At 36.2% G+C, this 22,964-nt stretch overlaps 3 protein-coding genes and 1 long non-coding RNA gene across 6 annotated transcripts in view; 2 read left to right on the plus strand and 2 right to left on the minus strand.

The window, feature by feature from the left end:
• LOC124174412 overlaps positions 1-12,929 on the minus strand; it is a 63,126-nt gene extending 50,197 nt beyond the window's left edge. Inside the window, exon 1 of the long non-coding RNA XR_006868930.1 lies at positions 12,823-12,929. This is a non-coding gene — a long non-coding RNA (uncharacterized LOC124174412). The remainder of the gene's footprint in view (positions 1-12,822) is intronic.
• LOC124174411 (NAD(P)H-hydrate epimerase) lies at positions 893-3,628 on the minus strand. Its single transcript, XM_046553547.1, has one exon. The coding sequence runs from the start codon at positions 3,562-3,564 to the stop codon at positions 2,770-2,772; it is 795 nt and encodes a 264-aa protein (XP_046409503.1). The 5' UTR covers positions 3,565-3,628; the 3' UTR covers positions 893-2,769.
• Positions 4,907-9,786, plus strand: LOC124174406 (DNA replication licensing factor Mcm6). Its single transcript, XM_046553539.1, has 11 exons — positions 4,907-5,123; positions 5,267-5,410; positions 5,501-5,765; positions 5,840-6,042; positions 6,250-6,451; positions 6,528-7,058; positions 7,138-7,443; positions 7,579-7,936; positions 8,841-8,978; positions 9,138-9,277; positions 9,375-9,786. The coding sequence occupies exons 1-11, from the start codon at positions 5,032-5,034 to the stop codon at positions 9,492-9,494; spliced, it is 2,499 nt and encodes an 832-aa protein (XP_046409495.1). The 5' UTR covers positions 4,907-5,031; the 3' UTR covers positions 9,495-9,786.
• LOC124174409 (urea transporter 2-like) lies at positions 10,286-22,245 on the plus strand. 3 transcript variants are annotated; one of them, XM_046553542.1, is made up of 10 exons: positions 10,286-10,403; positions 11,556-11,684; positions 12,844-12,963; positions 13,724-13,878; positions 14,010-14,151; positions 15,377-15,469; positions 16,472-16,619; positions 18,561-18,745; positions 19,812-19,979; positions 21,676-22,245. In XM_046553542.1, the coding sequence occupies exons 1-10, from the start codon at positions 10,383-10,385 to the stop codon at positions 21,724-21,726; spliced, it is 1,212 nt and encodes a 403-aa protein (XP_046409498.1). In that variant the 5' UTR covers positions 10,286-10,382; the 3' UTR covers positions 21,727-22,245. The 3 variants fall into 3 exon arrangements, with proteins under 3 accessions (XP_046409498.1, XP_046409499.1, XP_046409500.1); XM_046553544.1 differs by lacking the exon at positions 10,286-10,403 and adding an exon at positions 11,350-11,466; XM_046553543.1 differs by lacking the exon at positions 19,812-19,979.
• Positions 22,246-22,964: the final 719 nt, after the last annotated feature.

The raw sequence follows: 22,964 nt of genomic DNA on the forward strand, positions 1-22,964 counted from the left end.
TATGTATTGATAAGTAACGAGATGAAATTGTATATACCTATTCGATACCACAGACAATAATCTACCGTTTCTTTTAGAATTTAGAGGCAAACATACATTTACATAGTATACCTTGTAGAATTCACATAAAATATAATAATATAAATATAAAATTGGTACATATATATACATATATTATCTACATGAATACATTTAATTGCCACACACACACACACACACACACACAATATATATATATATGAATATATATGTATGTATATTGAAATTGAAAATGGTCAAATTTAATGCAATACGTACTAAGAAAGAGAAATATGATAATGACAGTTGTGCAGAGTGGCAGTGCCGATGTTGGTGAAAACTTGTAATAATTTCGACTGGCTTTTCTTTAATTTCTCTCCCATAAGTTTAATTGAAAATGAAAGGGCAAATATTAAATGCAACAACAGAAATAATAATGTTGTTCATTGATCTGTTGCCATTTTGCGAAGCAATGACCGTATTCTAAAATATGACACTGTGTGGATTTGGAAGCTTTTTAGTAAACAATTCCCTAAAAAAAACGTATTTAGCATGAATAAAAATTTAATATTTATAAAAACGATTACACGCCAAAACAGTTTCATAACTATTCAAGCAGCTAACTGATGTTTCTGTCTATTCTGGATCATTCGTTAGTTTGTCAAGTCGTATCTATAGACGATTAATAATTACAACTCAATTCCGGCACTGCCAGCATTACTTTACTGAAATTTGAAAACACATCGACTTTGTTGTCGTTACCATTGAATAAAAAAATTGTATTGTGACAAAGTTCCATCCATAATAAATAAATAAAAATATTATACAGTTAGGCCGACTTTTCCGCCAGTTCGTGCCTTTTTTCATCTGGGAGAGTGCAGTTTTGGAATGCCGTACGATTAGTATAGGCCATACTGAAGATATTCTAAAGAAACTAAAGATTGCAGTAAAACAGATTAAAGAAATAAATGAACATGTAGGATTATTGATACATACTTCAGAAGGTTATAGTAAAATAAAATTTTCTCAAACGTAACATTCAATAATGTATTACAAATGTTGATATTGACTGTGCACTTGTAAGTAATGACACTTTAAACTATGCTGCGCATTTGTTAATTATGCCTCATGTCTTGCCGAATTATACTTCTCGTTGACAATAATTCTGTCATGATATTCAGTTCTGTAAATTTTTCTACGATGTCTTGCCAGCCTATCATTCCAAATACAAAAAGAAGCCCGTGGTCAAGAAGCAGCTCTAATAAAATAAGCAAGAATTCAACGTTTGGATACCTTATAAGGTGAAAGTACGAAAATACTCCCCGGATCTTGTAAAACTTTTTGCGATAAGTCCAATGCAAATATTATCGTAAATAAATTACATTGAATGTTTTGCTCGAGCATTGAACACAATTAGGGAGAATCACTCAATTTTTTAATTTTCATCTCATCCTTTGTATGTAACTAATGGACGTAGGTCTCAAGACATTTAGTGTAAATAATATCATTCATATACTAACTTACATTGAGGTTTTCATTCTTCGACTAAATTATCTATGAATATATTTTTACCACAAATACAAGTTGTGGTAGCAGATGTTTCAATTGATGAATGAAAATTCATACACAGAATCTTCTTGTTACTTGACTAGTAACTATTAGTAAGAACTAATCGATATTACATTATTTGATAAGCAAATGTAATTTTAGAAAGCTACGAACTTTGATGAAACTTATATACAACATAATCGAGGTATTGAATGATGACAATAAAAGTATTATACCCGATCCAATACAGGTAACTTAGTTCAATCGGGCTGATGTAACGATAATAATGAGAGGCTGCGAATAAGATTAAATGTAATAGTACAATAATTGCCAAATTGATAATTCTACGTGTATTGTAGAGTTTGTTAGCTAACCAGCTCTGGCAAAATATGGAGTCGGCGCCTAGATTGTAGCTTAAATAGTATACCCGAGAATTTGAAATTGAATCGACTATAATAGATAAAACTTGCTTTCAAGTTTCTGATGGAGATTTAGACACTCTACTTATGATCTTTCAATTTTGGCTACTTTTTGCACTAATGAAAATATGAACACACAGCTTGTTCCGCACGATATCTTTTGACGTTATTACGAGGAGGTATTCTTGACACTTCTATTAAAATGTATAAGTAACGCCTAAGACTCCCCTAGTATTCGAAATAAGTGGTAATTATATCAAATATGCAGATATGCAATTTAACAATATTGCTGGATACAACATTTACATGCAGCATCACACGATTGATACTCAGTATTTAGATAATATAAAAATGTTGATCTGAGCTATTGAGTTGAATGATCGCATGATAAAAAGACCGTGAAAAACTGGCACCCAAAACCGTACTCTACCACAATGTAATGGTGGCGTGTTATTATATTAATTGTATTATAATATAATATTGTCAGAAAATGTTAATATTATCATCATTTAAAGATGCGTAAATAAAAGAAAAGAGAAAAACAACCGAATATAACATCTCCAACCAACACAATAATATGAATGCATCTATATAACAGTTGTTTATTTTTTCATTTTGTCTTGACAACAAAAAAAGATCAGTTATCCAATCTTTTTGGAAGAATGAGTTTATCAAGGCAGTTCCCATTGTTTACAAACATAGTTCAGAAATTTCTAATACGATGTTGTAAGTTTCAGGGAAAAAATAACACTCGATATTATTAGAGTTATAAAAAAGTATTTTATTACAAAGCAACGACTAAGTCAGTTCCATGATATTCAGGAAGATCCAACTGATATTCGAACGCTAATTTTTTTGGAACAAATCTCCCTCCTAAGTAATGATATTTTCCTTTGAAACTACGAGCGCAGAGCTTTGGCGCAGTCAATGATATCAACATTTCAGGGTTAATATCGCCTTCAGACGGGCCAGTTTCAACGTTCCAACCAGATGGAATGTCGACGCTGCATATGGGGACATTTGCATTTTTGAGAACATCCATTATTTCTTTGAAACTTTCTCTGACGGGTGGCTTAAAGCTAAATCCGAACAAAGCATCGACGATGAGCAGGTATTCGTTTAACGGTCTCAAGTCTGAAATCTTTTCCACCAGAGGAATGCCGTTCTCGATGCATTGATGGGTCAAATTTTGATACAGCTCATTTTTCGTCTTCTTTGGATAGTAAATTTCAGGCTCATAGCCAAACAATTTTAAATGTCGACTGCATACCAGACCATCTCCGCCGTTATTTCCTGGACCGCAACACACGAGTACAAAATTTGAAGAATTTGTTCGCAAAGGATAACATTTTGCTATTGCAATGGCGCAACTTTGGCCAGCTAATTCCATCAGCTGATCGACGCTGAATTTGTATTTTTCAAATAAATCCTTATCGATGTTTATCGCCTCCGTTTGTCCCAAAAACTTAACCATTTTTCGCCCTTTCGTGCAGTCACGTAATAAATTGTTTTTCGTATAATTGATAAATTTTACCGTTGATCCATGTATGCGAAACCCGCTTATCAATGACTTCAGCATTTCATGTTTCAATCATCAAATTATGATGTATTTTTTCTTACTATTTTGTCATCGCTTTGTTGTGTCATACGGCCACGTGATTAATCAATTAGTGTACTTGCGCTTGTGACAAAATCAGTGTTCGAAAACCATAGTAATATTGGATCAAAATTGGACTTCACAGAGGCCGCCACCATAGAAATAAGCCACGATGTTAATCATTACACGCAGTGTCGAGTTATGCTTATACGTTATTTTTATAGTATATGACTAATCGTCAAGTTTTTAGCGCATGTGTCAAATAGACAACTACGAGCACGAAGTAATACTACAAGGCACTTTCTTATTTTCAGAAGCGCGAGGTATTAAGTCCACGCAGTTTTCTATGTTACGTAAAATGTGTACCGTACAATAACGATCATTAAACCGAGTTCTGTTCGCTATTATCAAGTGCCACTTCGGGAAAACTCGAGCGCTCGGCGTTCTTCGTGAACCTGTATGCCCGGAATAGTTCATCACTGTCGATCCAGAAAATGACAATAAATAATACAAACAATCAGTTATAGAATATATTCGTAATGTTTTCTCAAATATGATTTCATCGGTTTTGATTGCTTGTGGTTGCTAGAACGGAAAATTGATTTTCTTAAGCTAAAAATATTTTTATGTCCACAAAAATTTTCAGTTTTACTACCAAGACGAATGAAAAATCGACGGTCTTTTTTTTTTTCTTATTTAACATCCATTTTTAGTTACACGTAAAATGGGAAGATGGTGTTCACCGACAATTTAAAAAAATTTTTAAAATTTAGATGACCTAGCCAGTTAGCCATTCTAGTCTTTTTTTTAGAAAGACAACTAATCGACTACTTTGTAGTTCTTCAGAGGAAGTCCCCCACAAATAGGATTTGCGATATGTGCACATATAGGGACTTCTTGACTCATGTGAGTTTCGCACTCGCCTTCGGGCCGAGCGGTACTTTACGCTCTTCAAGAAATCCCTACTTTATGCGCACGTTCCACGAAAGTAAATATTTCCTACGACCGCACAATAGATTTATATTGAAATTGCTTACAATTCAAACATAATAAAATAGAAATGATTGATCCGCAGACACATATTCATAACAATAGAATCGATAATTCGGATTAATTTACTCATCATGCAGTACGTTTTTATTGCGAAATTTGGATTTCCCTCATCCCCGGCAATCCATCACCACAGAGTGCAAACAGCATACTGATAGATTGTTCATAGTTCATTGTTATCTCGGGCTTGAACTGTATTCTCTACATTTTCAATTTCCCCACCAGATGACACGGCTGTTGCAGAAGTGAAATGAGGAACTTTAGTGAAATGTAGCATCACTATACACCATGGTGGCGTATCAATTTCCCGCCAACTTTACTTGCCCGTTAGTTAATAACAATACTTGCTTTCATATATTTATAATTGATAATTTACAATCTTGAGTATTATTTTTTAACATGGACGTAGCTGACGCGCTCGTAGGTCAGTTGAGAGTGAAGGATGAGGTCGCAATACAATGCCAAAAGTTATTTCAGGATTTCCTCGAGGAGTAAGTAACCTAAAATAAATTGACCAAAACAAACATTAGCCGGTGAACACTTGAGAAGTGAATTATTTATAAGAACCGTTAGTTACGGCAGTATCTCAAACTGTCTCAATCAGTTTTTTTTTATCCTTTAACTTGATCCACAGATTCAAAGCAGATGGGGAAATCAAGTACTTGGAACCAGCAAAAGAACTTGTCAGTCCTGAACGAAGCACATTGGAAGTTTCATTTGATGATATTGAACGGTACAATCAAACTCTCGCAACAACAATTATTGAAGAATACTACAGGTCACTATTCTGAGTAAAGAATTTTTACATACGTATCAATATCTAAGAGCTTGAAAGTTTTGTAAACTCGGTTGTTGTGTGTATTTACAGAATTTACCCATACCTCTGTCAGGCAGTTTGCAACTATGTTAAAGACAGAGGTAACTTGACAAAAGATAAGGAATGCTATGTTAGTTTAATAGATGTGCCGACGAGGCACAAAGTAAGAGAATTGACAGCAGTGAAAATCGGCACCTTAATACGTATATCTGGTCAGGTTGTAAGGACACATCCTGTTCATCCAGAGTTGATTCTTGGGACATTTGTTTGTCAGGATTGTAATACTGTAATCAAGAACGTAGAGCAGCAGTTTAAAGTTAGTGAGCAATGAACACTAGCCTTGTGTTGTAAATTGCAAAGCACCGTTACTTAATGTGTTACTTTTCGCAGTTTACAAATCCTACTATTTGTCGCAATCCAGTGTGCAACAATAGGCGTAATTTTTTGCTCGACGTCGACAACTCGATCTTCATTGATTTTCAAAAAGTTAGAATTCAGGAAACCCAGGCAGAGCTGCCTAGGGGCTGCATCCCACGATCCCTTGAAATCATCTTACGAGCAGAAACTGTTGAAATGGTGCAGCCTGGGGACAGGTCTGTTTCCTTACTAGCAATTTACTCTGACAAATTTTTCTTGTGTTAAAGTTAAACCAACCTATTCTAAGGACTGGTTTGGGATTTCAACTGTTCATATTAACAATAATAATAATTACTTGAGATGTATTGTAGATGAATTTCAGTTTGTTATGGAAATAAGATTTGATCCAGTCAACGTTGAATAACTTTCACTTTTGCATTCAGATACGATTTCACTGGCACGCTTATAGTTGTGCCAGATGTGGGTGCTTTGTCACTACCTGGAGCAAAGGCTGAATTTGGATCAAGACATAAGCATGGAGATCCTTCAATCGAGGGAGTGCGAGGTCTGAAATCACTAGGCGTTAGAGATTTGACTTATAGAATGTCATTTCTGGCTTGTAGTATAACGTCTACTACTTCGCGAGTAAGTGTTGAATTGTGTGAATGCAGATAATAAAAGTATAAGAATTTTTTCTATCTAAAACTGATTCGGCTGCTAGTTTGGTGGAACGGATATGGGAATGGAGGAAATCACGCAGGAGATGATGAAGAGACAAATGTCTGACGCAGAGTGGAATAAAGTTTATGAAATGAGTCGAGACAAGAATCTCTACCAAAATCTAATATCTAGTTTGTTCCCATCTGTCCATGGAAACGATGAAGTGAAAAAAGGAATTACCTTAATGCTGTTTGGTGGAGTTCCCAAGACAACGATAGAGGGAACATCACTGAGAGGAGACATTAACTGCTGTATTGTCGGCGATCCCAGCACAGCAAAATCCCAATTTCTAAAACAAGTCGCGGATTTTTCACCAAGAGCAATTTATACCTCAGGAAAAGCTTCCAGTGCCGCTGGTTTGACGGCTGCTGTAGTCAGGGATGAAGAGTCCTCTGACTTTGTTATCGAAGCTGGAGCCTTGATGCTCGCGGATAATGGAATTTGTTGCATCGATGAGTTTGACAAAATGGATCCTAGAGATCAAGTCGCAATTCACGAAGCCATGGAGCAACAAACAATATCGATAGCCAAGGTAGAATATGGTTTTCTTTTTATCTGCGATTGTTAATTTATTTTTACGTCTTTTACTATGATTTAATTTACTTCTATAGGCCGGTGTCAGAGCCACGTTGAATGCACGAACGTCTATCTTGGCTGCAGCGAATCCAATTGGTGGACGTTACGACAGGTCGAAATCCTTACAACAGAACGTATATCTGACAGCCCCTATAATGTCTCGTTTCGATTTATTTTTTATTCTGATTGACGAGTGCAATGAAATTGTTGATAACGCTATAGCCAGAAAAATTATTGATCTGCACAGTAACAATGTGATTACCATCGAATGTATCTATACTCAAGAGGAAATATTGCGATATATAAATTTTGCAAAGCATTTCAAACCGATTATCAATCAGGTAATGTGATCACACTACGAAATATGAGTTATATCATTTTCGTTACTCGTTGCTATTTTCTAGCCACAATATATGCGTATGATCGTAAAAAAAATTTTTGGGACATTTAACAATTTGCTATTCAATAATTAACAGGAAGCAGCAGAGTTATTGATAGAGGTCTATACTACCTTACGGCAAAGAGAAGGAGGCAGTTCAGGAAAATCTACTTGGCGAGTCACTGTGCGTCAGTTGGAAAGTCTCGTACGGTTATCAGAGGCACTGGCAAAGCTGGAATGTGGAGATGAAGTCACAACGAGACACGTGAAGGAAGCGAAAAGATTATTAAGCAAGAGTATCATCAGAGTCGAACAACCAGATGTCGATCTTGATGAAGATAATAATTATCCAAATGGCCAAGATGGTATGAGAATGGATATCGATGACGTGCCTCCTCTAATGGCTGCACTCAATGATTTGGATAATGGTGAAGCTACTAACATCGATGATTCCGGTAAATTTGGGTACCCCCTGTCAAAATGGGTGGAATGCCTCCTTTCTGGAATGTTAAAATGAACTTATGCTAACATTTCTGGAGTACTTAAGGGGTAACACCACTGCAAAACTCTAAAAAATTCGCAATTTTTTTTGGATAGAAGAACGGGTAACAAGATCATAATATTTTAGGAAGTTATTAGGCATAAATATAAAACAAAAAATTATTATCAACAAATATTCAAAAATGTTAACACTGAAGCCATTCTCGCGAGTGGTGTAAATTTGAATCTGGAAGAAAATGATAAAAAATCTACACCTTTATAGCCAGAGAAATAGGTATGGGATTTTAAAAATAATGATTTTTGCGTGATTTGCGAGTATATGAATAAAAGACGTCAGATTTTTGACAAAAAAGGGCAATCATTTGTTAATAAAACACACGAAAAAAATAAGTTAAAATGGATTAAAATCTTCTAGCTGAATACGTTTCTCGATCAATATTTTATCATATACTAGACAAAATCGAGTAGTTGTGTATATTTCGATATCAATGTATTAAAATATTAATATTGAAATATACTTAGCTACTTGATCTCATCCCTGTAAAAATGATAGTTTTCAGGTTATGTACAGTTTATGCCAAGATATCGGAAGACATTAATATGGCCCAACCTTATCATAAGTACTCCAAAACTGATAGCCTAAGTTCATTTCAGCTCTCCGGAAGAGGCGCATTTTACCTATCTCAAGGGTATTATATATTTTTTTCTTTTTCACTTTATACCTATATTACTCTTTATTGCCATTCTTGTAACCAGTTACGGATATCTATTTTTGTTTTACACAATTATTTGGTTATCGCAGGCATCGTTAGAACAATTGGGCTATCAAAATTTGGATTGAATATTTTTGTATTCCAGAAACCACGAAGGGAATCTCACAACCTTCGCAAGAGCCTGTTAAAAAAAAACTGACCCTTTCTTTTGAGGAGTATAAAAATCTCTCAAATATGTTGGTCGTCTATATGCGGACAGAAGAGAATCGAATTGAAAGTGAAGGTTGGTACATTATTTTGAGGAAGCATTTGATACTCAATTGCAACAACAAAGTAATGTTGATAAAAAATTGTAAAATTATTTTCGTATGCAGCGTCAAAAATGTCGAAGATATTTCAAAGCTTTCTGGGAATGATACTACTGAACTTTTTTTCCATATAGATGGAGACAAGGAGGGCATCAGGAAATCGGAATTGGTTGCTTGGTATCTCGATAAAGTCCAAGAGCAAATTGAATCTGAAGATGAATTATTGGAGCGAAAAGGCCTCATTGAAAAAATTATCGACCGGCTTATGTATCATGTATGTTTCTTCTTTACACATATTGCGTATCTGCCTACGGAAAAAAAGAATAAAAACAACAATGACTAATGTGATACAATAAAACTTTATATTATAGGACCAAATCATAATTCCTCTGACGACAGCGAATCTGGCATCTAAAGGAAAGCACCGTGAAGAAGAAGAGGAAGAAGATCCCTTGCTTGTCGTACATCCAAATTATATTCTCGACCCTTGATATTTATTCACAGTAATAGCCAAGAAAAGCGACTGCATTCAAACTTTCATAACGTGCCTTAAAATTGCTATGTATTCCTAGACCAAGAAGTGATGGTCGTTCAAGTAGGTATTTGATTTCGTGCCTTCTGAGCGGCAATACAAATGTACAAAATGTGCGACTCAAAAATATTCCAAACTATCATAATCTCCATCTACTACAGTAGTTTTACATTCATCCCAATTCACTATTGTTCAACTATTGATCTTTTATACAATTTATAAAAATTTACAAAAACGGATTTTTTACAAAATGTATCGTGTGTACTTCATTACATTCAATCCTAGTCGAACGAATCTACTAAAACATTATGCTCGTACAAATCGGAGCCTTGACCTGCCTTCAGTTTTCATACGAGCATTGTTTTTATCGTCCAATTAGCGAAGCTGTATTAATACTGACAATGAGTCTAAACAATCGGTGTACGGTGATCCAATTGCTGGGCGAGTTAAGAGCGCTGAACCGGCTGAACAAAGGTTTAATTCAAAATTTTCGGGCTACGAAACTGCTTATATTCGTTTACGAAAAATATTGCGGTGCATTTTAAATTTATTGAGTACCAACCGCTTAATTTTTTCGTCTTTACCGGAATGATCTAAATTCAGTTCCGCAGAGTGTTTAAGTATGCAAGGAGTAAAGTTTCGTAAGCCGGTTCATATATTTTAAAAAAACTTTGTACTCAGTTCATCGTGTAATGTGGTAGGGTATTTAAACGCATTTACGTAAGATATCGACAGCTACCACTTGCATAACTAAAATACGCGCGTAGCGCGTGTTTTGACAGTAGGAGGAATATAACTTTACTGGGCTAATCGCAAGCAACGTGGATCAGTCTGGATCTAAACTATCATGTCTATAAGGAGGCGGCAGGTATAGTACATCAAGTTAAAAATTGTACATCAGTATCATCAGAAGTTTAATATCATGTTTTAGGTACTAACTATATAGTATCATTGCGGGATCCCAACTTCCAAACATGAACTTTTAAACACGAGACAAATACGTGTAGCGCAATGTTTTAATTATTTGTTACCACGTGTAGAATTTTCCGCAATTCCGCAAAAAGACAAGAGTTTGTTTTGGAAAATTGAAATTATCAGTCTTTAAAGTAGACTCCGTAATTAAGAAACAATTTCTTCGAATTCACACTAAAGTTGCAAAGTAACGTGTGAAAATATTTAGAAAAACGAATAGCAGATAAACTGCAAATTCGGGATATCCTTGGCTTATAAATCAATAGCTTAAATTTCATCACGCGGTGTTTAAACCCATTGTGAAAAACGTCTTATTTAACGGGCTTGACCAGTAATGTCTCATCCTATATTCACTCGTAATATTTTCATACGTGTATTAATTAATTTTGTACCCGTAAAAATGGTCTACATTCATTGTGGATAAAAGCATGCTAGTCTTAATTCCAAACTCTGAAGGTTTCATTGATTACTCGAAACAAGTTTTGAAAAAAAATCATTTCTTTTTTGATCACGTATCAATTGTCAGTTTGTTGAGGTTTAATTTTTTTTATATCTGATCCTGAAAGTAAAATCTCCGAGATATGTAATTTATTTTTTCTCTAAATTCTAAAATTCCAAAATTTTACCAACAAAAGAATCGACATAAGTCACGTGTGAGACATAATATTTATTTACTATCGCTCTTATATCTGTAAAAACGAAACACTATTATCTGTAATGAGGAATCTATCTTGTCCGATGCGTATCGAGCGTACTAATAATAATTCAAATTTACCGCGAGTCTGACGATTAATTTGTACGTACACGCTAAGCAGATATTTAGTATTAGAAAGCTGATGTGAATTGCAGCTAAAAAATTATAAACAAACAGAAGTTTGGTCAAGATTCGGTGATTCAAGGATCACTAATCGCACTTGCAAGATATTATTCAAAAACTAACAGTGAAAAGACGATGTATAGTAATTATAATTCATTCGTGCTTTAAATATGGGTGTGCAATTTTAAGTGAGATTATAGAATTCCCACGTGATTTTCTTTATTCCCTTAGGAGCAACAACAATGGGTTGCCTTCGTCGGAGATTTTTCCATCCTGAGGGATTTTCTGTCAAAGAAAAGATATCGCTCGCCTTGGATCGTACTTAAGTTCTTGGATGTTCTTTTCAGGGGCTATGGACAGGTAGGAACAAATAAAAAATGTATCGAGATGCACGATCGTATAAAAATGGATTCTAATCGTTGTTTGTAAGTTTTAGAAACAACTATTATTCCCATTTAAAAATTTTCATTTTTATACGATACAATTGGCATCTCGTGAGCTTGACTGATGCAAATCCTTTTAAAAGCTAATGATTTTGTTAAAACATTCCTACCCGTACCAGACGTAATTTGTTTACGTATTCGATTGATTAATTTTTTCCGTTCCCGATGAATTCCGTTGACGTATGCAAAATTTTTGTTGAGCGTGCGAGACCGTTGACGGCATTAAAATCGATTCCGATTCGGAATTTCTAACTCTCTTGTTCACCGTCTGGAAATTGTGCCCGCACGGAACGAAACCGTCAACTCTCGGCCTTGACTGAATGTCGATAATACCTATCTCCTTTATAAGTTATGGGTATCGGGCACGGTTGATATTCCAAGACAATTATGATCGATGCCAGTATGCCAGTATGCCTATTACATACATATGTACATACACATACATATGTACGTGCGGTACCTGACGTTTTCCGTTCGTATACTCGACGAATGTTTGTTCTTGAAACAGCAGCCGTTTCCACTCACCCATTGCTATACGTATACGTCAAGTATGATTTCATCGTGTATACAAGCCGTTCATCCGTGATTTATGTATACAAAGACACGTATTTTATATTTAGCGATGAAAGTTTTTTTGCAAAATCAAATAATAAAGAATTATCAATCAACATTTTCATGGGAATTAGTTTTTTTCACATTGTTTTACGTTAGATTTAAAACAGGGCAACTTATAGATGCGAAAGATTTTCAACTTCTTGACCAAAAACACATTTTCAAACATCGAACGGATGAATTGGAATAGCTTAGCATACGCGCTGACATTGAGAATTAATCATCAAAATGTAAATGACATTAATTCATCAATCGTACTCACGTGTAACACAAACACAAAACATGACGACGCAACTGTCGTAAATATTATAATCTCCACTTCGCTATTTATAAACTAATGTCTATCCCTGTTATTCCATACTTCACTGGAAGTACGATAAATTTGCTGAGAGACAGCAATAGCAAAATGTTAATAACTACTGTATGTCTATGAAGTGACTCACGGATAATTGAAACTGGTACAGGTGGTTTCTGCCAACAATCCAATCAGCGGATTGCTAATAGCTGGTGCGTTCGCATTCTTCATACCTGGGATGATGTTGACCGCCATCTGTGCTGGAATAATAGGTCTGTTGTTATCAATGGTAGGTGTATTTTGTTATTGTCACGAATATGGAATCGTATTTCATTTAATTTTGTTTGTATTCTTTCTTGAATCGTTGGCTGTGTGTATTTTCCTTACAAGATTGTAAAAATCCTAGAAATCCATCAGTGAAGTTGTTCGACTGTATATCGAAGTCGTTGGGTTGATTAAAATCGCGTGACAGCGTAAAATTGCGTCTGTCTATTAATGAGATACGTAATCACAAGTTTCCATTTCTTACCACTGTAAGCAATGTGGAAAAATTTCATCGTTCATAAAAACTTATATCAAATTTACTTTCACACTGAGAGAAATTTTTAGATCCGGTTACCGCTCAGTCCATAACTATTTACATTTTTTACCACAATCGAAAAATATAGCTCTAGGTACAAAACGAAAATTAGTTATCTAGCTCCTACCAGAAAGTCTAGTAACCGTTACTATTCTTTCTCATTACCATCACTGTTACTATATTTTCTTTCAACTATTGCGAAAATTTAATGCTTGTGTAACAACAAATTGATATTAAAGCCTTGTTTCAACTATCAACAATTATCAACAAAGGATCGACAATAGCACAAAATCGATACCCGTACCTCGTTTTTCGTAACTGCAACAATATTTAAACAGTTTTTTTCTAACGATACCTATTTTATTCAATTTTTCGAGTTACTGTAACAAATGAAATTCTTCTCAGTGCAGCGTTATAATCTTTCAAAATTGCCTCAAGTCTATTGCGATAAACCAGTTGCGTTACACAGCTAATTGCGGACGAGCCGCGATCTCAGCTTGAGAACGGTTTGACAGTCCTCAACCCTGTTCTCTGTGGCTCGTTGACGTATACATTCAGGCCTGACATCTTGGATTCGTTCGACAGTCGTCTGTTATCACATTTATTCTTTGCGTTAATTTTCAGGTAAGAAACTAGATCCCAAATTTTTTTTCATTCACATTATTCTGAGAGAAGAAGTTGAGCGGCTTCCCGTTTTCTGAACAAGCTGCAGATTAATTGTCGTTTGAGTGACAAAAAATGTGCATTTCGTTTAGCGTCTACTTGGCCCGAGCTCTCGGAAGTGGAAAACTTCCCTGTTTGTCGGCGCCGTGCAACGTCGTTCAACTTATACTCATATTTACCCTCGCCTCAAGAGACAGCAGCGTTTTATCACTGGCTGAAACCACGACTAACGAGGTAACTGCCCGTCACTTATGACTGTAACTAAGAATTACGAAAAACAATCTATTTTCAATTAAATCGATTATTTATTTCCGTTTAATCGAGTACGATCGATTATTTTTTAAACTCGCTTAATCTACCGACTCGATTATTTTTACTCGCAATCTGCTTTTGTTTTTTACTCCAGGGAGCGATGCAATGCAATATCAATTTATGTCATAAAGTATCAATTATCGTCATTGTCTTACTCATTCAGTACCTATTTCATATAATATGTAAAAAATGAATGAATATTTTCACCTAAAGTTGAAAAATATTCCGAACGAAACTATAAATTATCAAAAAACTTGTCCGCTATTAAAACTACATACTGAAATTTACTAAATTTTGCTTTCAAATGCTCCGTTTCAAAAAAATTTGAAACAATCGATTGATCGATTAATTTTTACCGATTCAATTGAGGCGTGTTCGATTATTTATCGGATTCAATTAATCGATGGCTCGATTATTATTAGCTTCAGTACCTGATCTATAAGCTACGATTATACGGGTATGATTATGTCGACTAATGATAATACGCACGTGTAGCTGACATAATATGGAAGTATGCCAAGTATCGTCATTAGCCGACATAACGATACCAGCATAATTATCACCATCGTTAACTGTAACTGTAACTTCGACCCAAAATTAAACTCTTTACACGCGTTGATTTAGAGCCGCGTCGTTTTTCGGGATTGGGATTAGAATGTTCGCGACTCGTCAGAAAATTTTGCAAACGGTATTATTTACAGAGAGTTCTTTGAAACTTCAAAGACTGCGGACACTTTTTACACACTCGCCTCGAAGTCCTGACGTTTCCCTGTTCAGTTTGCTCCCACTGTAATTTAACACCTCGCACCCCATACATCTGAAAACTTGTTTACCATGAAATTGGTCCAGTGTTCAGTACCGTATCCGGTTTCACGGTTCAGGCCCGTGATTTATCGTACAGCCAAAACAATGCGCGTACCACCTGGGTCTGTCAGTTTCGACAAGGGATCCTCTGCCAGGACGATTCCATGTGTCGATATTCACCGAACGTTTAAAGATGCTTCCGAACTGTGCCGACATTTTAGCAGTCAAGCCGTTTTGAGTGTTTTTAAACAGATGGAGATGAAACAATAACTAGACTTTTCCGAGTGATGTGTAGCCGTTTTTTAAGCGTCTAATAAAAACGTCGGACTTTATGTCGTTTCAGGCGAACGGAACTTCGGTACCTGATTTATTTTTCGAAAATTATACCCAACAAAGTATTTCAAATAACACCGATGACCACGTGAAATGGGGAATGGTAAGTGTGGTTGAAATTTCAACTTTCAAATTATATGCAATAACCAAAATTATGACACAAAATGCTATTCGAAATTTTTTATTTCCGACAAAGCGAGAAGTTGGTTCTTTTCGATCAACAACTGATCGTTGCGATAATTCAACGATTGATATTGATGTGAATCAGCCAATTTTACGCTACGAGATTATGTAATTATTCTTAACACGTCGACGCATTATCAGTGAGAGCTTTTCACAGTAAAATTAAGGGAGATGAGCTTCATGCCGTACAATTACATGAACCTACATCAATTCAGTGGGTGAAAGGAAAAGGGGACTAAATTGACTTACACCCTTTTTCGGGAGATTCGCTTAAAAATTCCCTTTTTATTCCGCCTACGTATTGCATAAACGAGGGGAATTTCGCCATAAACCGTTAATGCAATACAAGGTGTCCCGTTCTGAGAAAATTGATAAAATCCACTAGTTTCTATGTTTCAAAGATCCGTTTAGTATGAAAATTTGAGTACACGAAACAAATCAGTTATATGATATTATACCTCTTTATCCAACTGACAAAAATTACGCTTCAAATAAACAACGATATTTTAAAAAATCGTACGATCCGTAAAAAATTGTTACACAACAATTTCAACATATATTGCCGAGAAGCTTGCTGCGAGATTGACTGACGTTCAACGAGATACCGAATTCACTTGACCGGGTTTTTCTGTCTCATTTCAAAAATGGATTACCGCGTTATATGCCTCTTTTCCATTCGTCTCCCGAATTGCCAGACATAAAGTATTAATTTAAACCGACGCCGGGTACTGCGAGATCAACGAAAGCAGCCGGGTAAAATAGGTGAAAAGCTTTCTCGCGTGTTTATTTTATGTCTGTCTGCAAACGACCCTCGGCGAAGAGGGTGTCGGAAACTTTCTCAAAACTGACGAAAATTTGAAACGTCCGTTTTCCTGCCGTCACTGGTTTTTCTCTAACAAATAACAACAATCGGTCCCTGCAGGTATTTCGCGGTATGCTGACTTCTTCCGGGCAGGCTTATGCCGCGGACAACGTGCCGGTATCTTCAATTATTTATCTCGCCATCTTGACCTACTCACCGATAACGGCAGCCTTTTCTTTCACCGGAGCAACGGTCGGCTCTCTTACGGGTTCGTACACAAGTTTGCATTGTATGGAAATAAGAAATACTCGGCAATTCTTTTATTCTTCGTCATTTATTATAGATGATATTATTATGTATGTATCTGAGAAGAAGAAGAAGAAGAAGAAGAAGAAGAAGAAGAAGAAGAAAAAGAACAAGAAGATTGCTGCTAGAATTGCGAAATCCAAAAACAAACTGTAACGCGGCGCCATTCGTTGGAAAAGAATGATATAAAATTCATACTACGTTCCGTGCCTCGGTAGTGGGCTACTTTTTTCTTAATCATACTTATCGATTTTCGTGTAACTCAAGTACGCTCTGTACCAACGTTGTACAGCTTCTCTCTAGTTGAGCAATATTTCCGACCTATTTTATCGCTCTTTCAAACCTTTGCTTCTCAACGAATCCTTATATATTTTATCCGACAGAAAATTTCCTTTGAAACTATACAGGACTCCGCATCAGCACGAAAACATACAGCAACGGTATAGCTATTATACTTGAGAAAATTATGTTAGAGATTTCGTAAACATTTATAGAATTTAATACGTGAAAAAGTTAAAACGTTTTAAAGATGAATTTGGAAATTTCTTCGAACAAGTCAACTCGTATCACCGCATAGTGTAATTTTATCGAAATTCACTCGGTAATTCACTAACCGTAAAAGTTTAATTAAAGTCAGTTTAACTTGCATATTCAGATTTAAACAATTTTCAAGCATACGATATATTTTAAAGCCATAACCAAGTTTTAATCCGATACGAAAGACTGAAGAAATACGATGACAATTCGCGAAATGAAACCCAAAAAAGAAGCAGAAAAAAAAGATTGCTGCGAACAAAAAGTTTCGCGGCGGGTTTTCTCTATTACACGTATAAATTGAATCCATCGTAGAATTTATTGAAATTGATAAGCTTAAGGCGAAGAGCGTGTCGTCGACGTGGAATATCGATGAAAATACGAAGCGGACAATTACAAAAGGCTGTAAATACCAAAAAGTGGCACTTGCAGCCTTTTTTAATTCTCCTTTTCATTTACGCGTACGATGACTGGATGAGTCTGACTAAAACAGACTCCAACTACTTATTGTTGGTCTGCTGCCTCAGTGATGCAATCCCTGACGAGTCAGACGACGTTTTCTCCTCTAAGCGGTTGCACTGCTTGCTCCACGACGAATTCACTGACGTAGAGTACAGAAATGGTTCAATGGGCATTGTTTTTTTAGACAAGGGCGAGGGAAAAACCACACAAGAAATCCCGAGCATTGTCATTTGCGCCTATGATAGTGAAGACGAATGAAATAACGTACCTACTACGTAGTAACAATGAATCTGAGCATATTCGACTAACACAAGCCGATGATATTAACACAATCTGTGGAAAGGTTTTATAATTAGAAGGTTCGATATGATAAAACCATGGTTTTTGATGTGATTTTAACGTTTTCGTGTTCACTTTACTCACAGCTAACCAGATTCTCACAAATGTTATTTCGCAAAGAATGTTTGTTTATTCTTCTTCACCGTCACTGCTACATGAAACATTATACACGGGGCATTCCACGCCAAGTCCCTAAACGGTCGACTATGACATTTTTTTATCACTTGTCTGGTTCTAAAATACACTTACGATTTCTTTCAAAATTTTGATAGTACCTAGACATGTGTAATTACACATTAGTAGTCAGATAACTAAGGTCCAATCAAAGCATATCATCAATTACGCTTAGTTGAAAGTGATTTTTCGTAAAATGTTTCAACCGACCCTGGTCTCCCCTACGGCCCATAATTCGTTTCGACAATAACGTTGATAAATAAAAGATGAACATTCCAAACGAGAATTTTTATACGCCGTTGGTGTTCGTTTCCCAATAATATGATCAAGTTACGTGAATTTAATCGATGAATTGACTTGAACGCAATTTGTGACGTCGGTGATATCCTTTCAGGCCTGGCGCTCGGCGTCCCCATCGAAGAGGTTTACTCAGGATCCTGGGGTTACAACGCACTTCTGACAACCGGTAGCCTAGGTGGCCTCTTCTTTGTCCTCAACTTTCAAACCACGATCGCTGCAACTTTTGCCGGAATGTTTGCAACGATTCTTCAAAGCGTTCTCACTCCAGTCTTTGCCAAGGTAAGCGCCTCGAATTCAAGTCGCGGATTTCGATTGGACAAATCTCGAAAAAGACGCACCTTCTTCATTTCTTATTGTATCAAATAATGTTCCGATTGACAATGAGATATTTCTCAATTATTTACGATCGCAATGTTCAATGTTGAAGTTTCCAAACTTTGAGGCTTGGACTGTGAGAAAATCCACAAAGTATGTATCCGTATGTACTGATCATTGTATATTATATGTATATGTGTCAGAAATTTCGTTTCTCTTCGCAAATGCAGTACGATCATTTTCGTGAAAAATGTACGGGGTCGAATGAAGCCCGTATTCGTGGCGCGAATGAGGCTGAATAATTAAAGCTTTAATCCTGAAGAATGAGGTCGCACAGTTGCCTTCTGATCATAAAGTCTACAGTACGTCTTTTCCGGTTTTATTTATAATTAAAAATTGTATCCGACCTCCTGCAGCGGGAGAAAAATTACTTTTTGTTTGTATTCTCGTCTTCGGTTTTTCTCAATTAATGAATATTCAACGCAGGCTGAAACGAGTGAAATTAAACCTATACAATCGCATAAAAAATGCAAACAATGTTCCGTACACTCACAAGAACGATATTTGAGACCGATTTACCGGTGCGCGAGTTTTAGGAAATGCATCGAAATATGGACGAAGCTAAAACATACGGAACTATAATGATATCAGAAGCAGCAGCCTTATTTCCGATTAGAAGCAACGTTTCTGTTTCGTTATTCATACGCCCAGGTTCATTGGGTACGTACAGTTACCCTCATAAAACGAAAAGAAACACAATCCTGCCGCGACAGACATCAGAGGCATGAGAATCGTAGAGAAGCCTCAAGTTCGGCTTAAAATTAAATTCCGTACCTTCGAGGCATGCTTTAAAAATATATACGTACCTGCTTATACATAATGCATTATATGCCCGGATTGAAACGAGAACTTTGCACAGTAGCAGACGTTGGATTAAAACCGAAAAACTCTTTACGAAGATAAGAGAAAAACGTGTCGCATGCCGCTCTTCTTGACTCGAATAATAATAAATCGTCACTGTCATATTCAGATTGGGTTACCAGTACTTACGGTGCCTTTTGTTTTAACAACTTGGCTGTTCCTTGGAATCCAAGGATCGGAAGGTTCGGGATTCATCCGTCCGGAAACGATATCGTTCCCCGAGAAACAACGCCATGACTACATCTCCTCTCAAAGAACAGCAACGCCTCTCTCAGAGGTGAGAATATAAGTCAAATCGTCTGTGCTATATTCTCACAGGTGTCTACAAGGTAGCCAAACATCAACGGAACTTTTAGATAAAAATTCTTTCGCTGTTCCAAGTGTTATTTTCTTCCTTTCAAAGGTACCTCACCAGTGAAACATTTTCAATTGACATAAAATATTAAGGACCGACAAAGCTTCGAGATACAAATATTTTCCTGCCTGTTTGGTTTGACTGCATTCGACGAGTTGCTTGATATTGGTTCAAACAACGTCGAAAATTGGTGTTTTTCCAATAGCTTCGTGACATATTTTTTCTTGTACAAATTGGAAACGTATCCACATCTGTTCTGACAGCATGGAGAACAAAATGACGGGTCCCGTCAAGAAAGTCTTTTGTGAAAGTGTTCGGAATGACAATGTTAAAATACCTATCTTTCATGCTTATATCAGCGATCTTGATTTAGCGAAACTTATAATTTAGAAATAATAGTGATAATAACTTTTCACATGCTTGTTATACTTTTTTTTATCATCCGAACTTTTCTTTTCAAGTAACTTGAGTAATCAGATTACAAACTGAAAAGGAACTTTTGTTCTTAGCCCTACAAAATCAACTCTCAAATGATTTCAAATTTTGACGAGAAAAAATTATGATTGAAAAAGCTCATTGAATTAAAAAAATTTTCCACATCTTCGGAACGAAAGTAACATACTCAACACGATTAAACCAAACAGTATTTCAAACGATAATTAAAACTTTACGTCAGTCAAATAAAGTTTGAAGTTTCACCGACGCGTCCCTTTAAGAAAATATTAAAGTTGGAGCTACCGCAGTTTTGTGCCATAATAAAAAAAATTAGAAAGATTATGAAATGCACATAGATACAAAGGAGGAAACAAAATACTGTTTGCAGTATACAAATAAGGGATCCTTGTTACATACCTATATATATATATATATATATACACACGCGTCTATTATAGCTTTATACAACTGAGTAAATATAAAGGGCTGCGATTGATTGGTGGAATGAAAACCTCCAACGGAGTGGAAACAGCGAGATGGCGATTCAATTTCCTTTTTTGACACGCTGTGATGTCGAGAAGATATAGGTATAATCTGGCGGTCGATTCGACCCGACCCTGTATTATATACCTGTAAGTCAGTCGCTAGTATCCGAAAGATAACGCGATTGCCGACGGTGGCAGATCTCTGAAGCGTCCTTGAAGGGTCCTTGAAATTTCGTAAAAAAAAAAAAAAAAAAAACATGGCCACCGATTACCGCCTCATAGGTGTATAATAATCGTGAATAAAAAAATAAACAAAGGATCTTCTGCTGTACATACATCCAGAATCGCGAGTCGAACGTCTCACTGACGACGTTCTTCTCAGTTCGAAATATCCGCAGACTACTTTTATGGAAGCCGAACTTCTTTAGGCGTCGGAAAAATAGGAAACTCGTAATATAAATCTCTTTTTACACCATGTATCGTCCAGTTATATCGCCGTGAAACTTTTGCTCTTGATCAATTGCGAAGTTTGTACTTTTGTATACTTTTTCTGGTAGTTGGAAATTTCTCCGACAAAAGTAGCGGACTGTTATCGCTGTACGTTATACGTAGAATATCTTGTCTCCGAGATTATCAATGAGTTCGTGTGTACAGGCTTGAAAACTTGCTTGAATCCATACTTCTTTCATATTTTCCAGTCCGACGATTCGGAAGATGTCGACATCATCGTCGAGGCGAAACCGTCTTAACGTAATGCTCACATTCTACCGTGGAGAAGAATATTCGCATATTCGTAAAACTGTTCGATATATTTAGGTGGTGAAATATTTATACAATACTTGTACGAATGAATAAGTAAAATAAAATTGTGTAATATTCGGAAAACTATTGTAACGATGAAATGTTCGATTACAAAATTAAAAATGTTACGTGCAGTTTTAAAAAAATCAATAGGTGAATGCAATACGGCGCGCGTAAATTACAATTTCCGTCGAATCCGGGAAAAAAACTTCGCCCAGAAGTTTTTGGGGTCGCTGATTACAAATCCGAAATCAGATTTTGAAAATTCGTTATGGCAAAACCAATCAGCGACCGCGAAAATTCGTGCACAGAGTTTTTTGACCGTATTCGATAAAATGTGAAATTTTTGTCCGCCATATTGGATCTGCCATTTTGAATTTTTGATATTTGATTTCAGAAAAACCACAGAATACTATCTTGTTGTAAAAGTTGACACGGCACAACAACGTGTAACTCACAATCAGAGGAATAAAGAAGCAATGTCACGGCGTAAATAAACGTTAGAGAGAAAGCTGAGCTGTGCGTAACCTATTAATATTTGCACAAACCTACCTACACTTCCAGGTTGACATTAGGAAAGTATATTATTCATCAGTTACTCTGTACTCGGCAGAGGACAAATGAGGACCCTCGTAAAACGTTTTGTCAAGTCTCTGGAGCACGGAGTATATTCTATACAGTGACAAGTTGTTTCGGAGGATAATTGATCATTACAATCGCCTTATTATCCTGAAAGTAAAGTTTTCCGACAAAGTTCCCACAAGTTTACGTTTAAGGATGACAAGTCGTCCCGAGAATCTCTTTATGCGATCACTCGATCAACAATGTTCAATAATCGCGCCGTCTCATTATTCATCGTCGATTAATTCCCTGATTTCCAGGACTTGAGAGTTACGGTACGGGATATACGTAGTTTCGACAACTTGAACCTCGGCCATCGATCAACGGATCGCACATATTTTCATTCCGTTTAGATCGTGAATCTGTAACACAAGCAAACCGAGGTTCGCTCGTGCTCGGTATCCATATTTTCATTTTACCACAACGATACTTTTTACACGCCACACCGTATCGTTCATATCATTATTCTCGCACTGCTAATCGGGACGAAAACATCATCCGTTGAACACACGAGTGTAATGCAGACATTCAAACATGTATCTGGCTCGTTCTTTACTCCCGAGGG

The sequence above is a fragment of the Neodiprion fabricii genome, chromosome 1 (assembly GCF_021155785.1).
Source record: "Neodiprion fabricii isolate iyNeoFabr1 chromosome 1, iyNeoFabr1.1, whole genome shotgun sequence".
Classification (NCBI taxonomy): Eukaryota; Metazoa; Arthropoda; class Insecta; order Hymenoptera; family Diprionidae; genus Neodiprion; species Neodiprion fabricii.

Coding starts and splice junctions, on each gene's coding strand:
- LOC124174409 (XM_046553542.1), top strand. CDS start 10,383: ATGTCTATAAGGAGGCGGCAG. Junction 12,964..13,723: donor TAGGTCTGTTGTTATCAATG/GTAGGTGTATTT, acceptor TGCGTTACACAG/CTAATTGCGGACGAGCCGCG. Junction 18,746..19,811: donor TCACTCCAGTCTTTGCCAAG/GTAAGCGCCTCG, acceptor TGTCATATTCAG/ATTGGGTTACCAGTACTTAC.
- LOC124174411 (XM_046553547.1), bottom strand. CDS start 3,564: ATGCTGAAGTCATTGATAAGCGGGTTTCGCATACATGGATCAACGGTA.
- LOC124174406 (XM_046553539.1), top strand. CDS start 5,032: ATGGACGTAGCTGACGCGCTCGTAGGTCAGTTGAGAGTGAAGGATGAG. Junction 5,411..5,500: donor ATTATTGAAGAATACTACAG/GTCACTATTCTG, acceptor GTGTATTTACAG/AATTTACCCATACCTCTGTC. Junction 9,278..9,374: donor TCGACCGGCTTATGTATCAT/GTATGTTTCTTC, acceptor TTTATATTATAG/GACCAAATCATAATTCCTCT.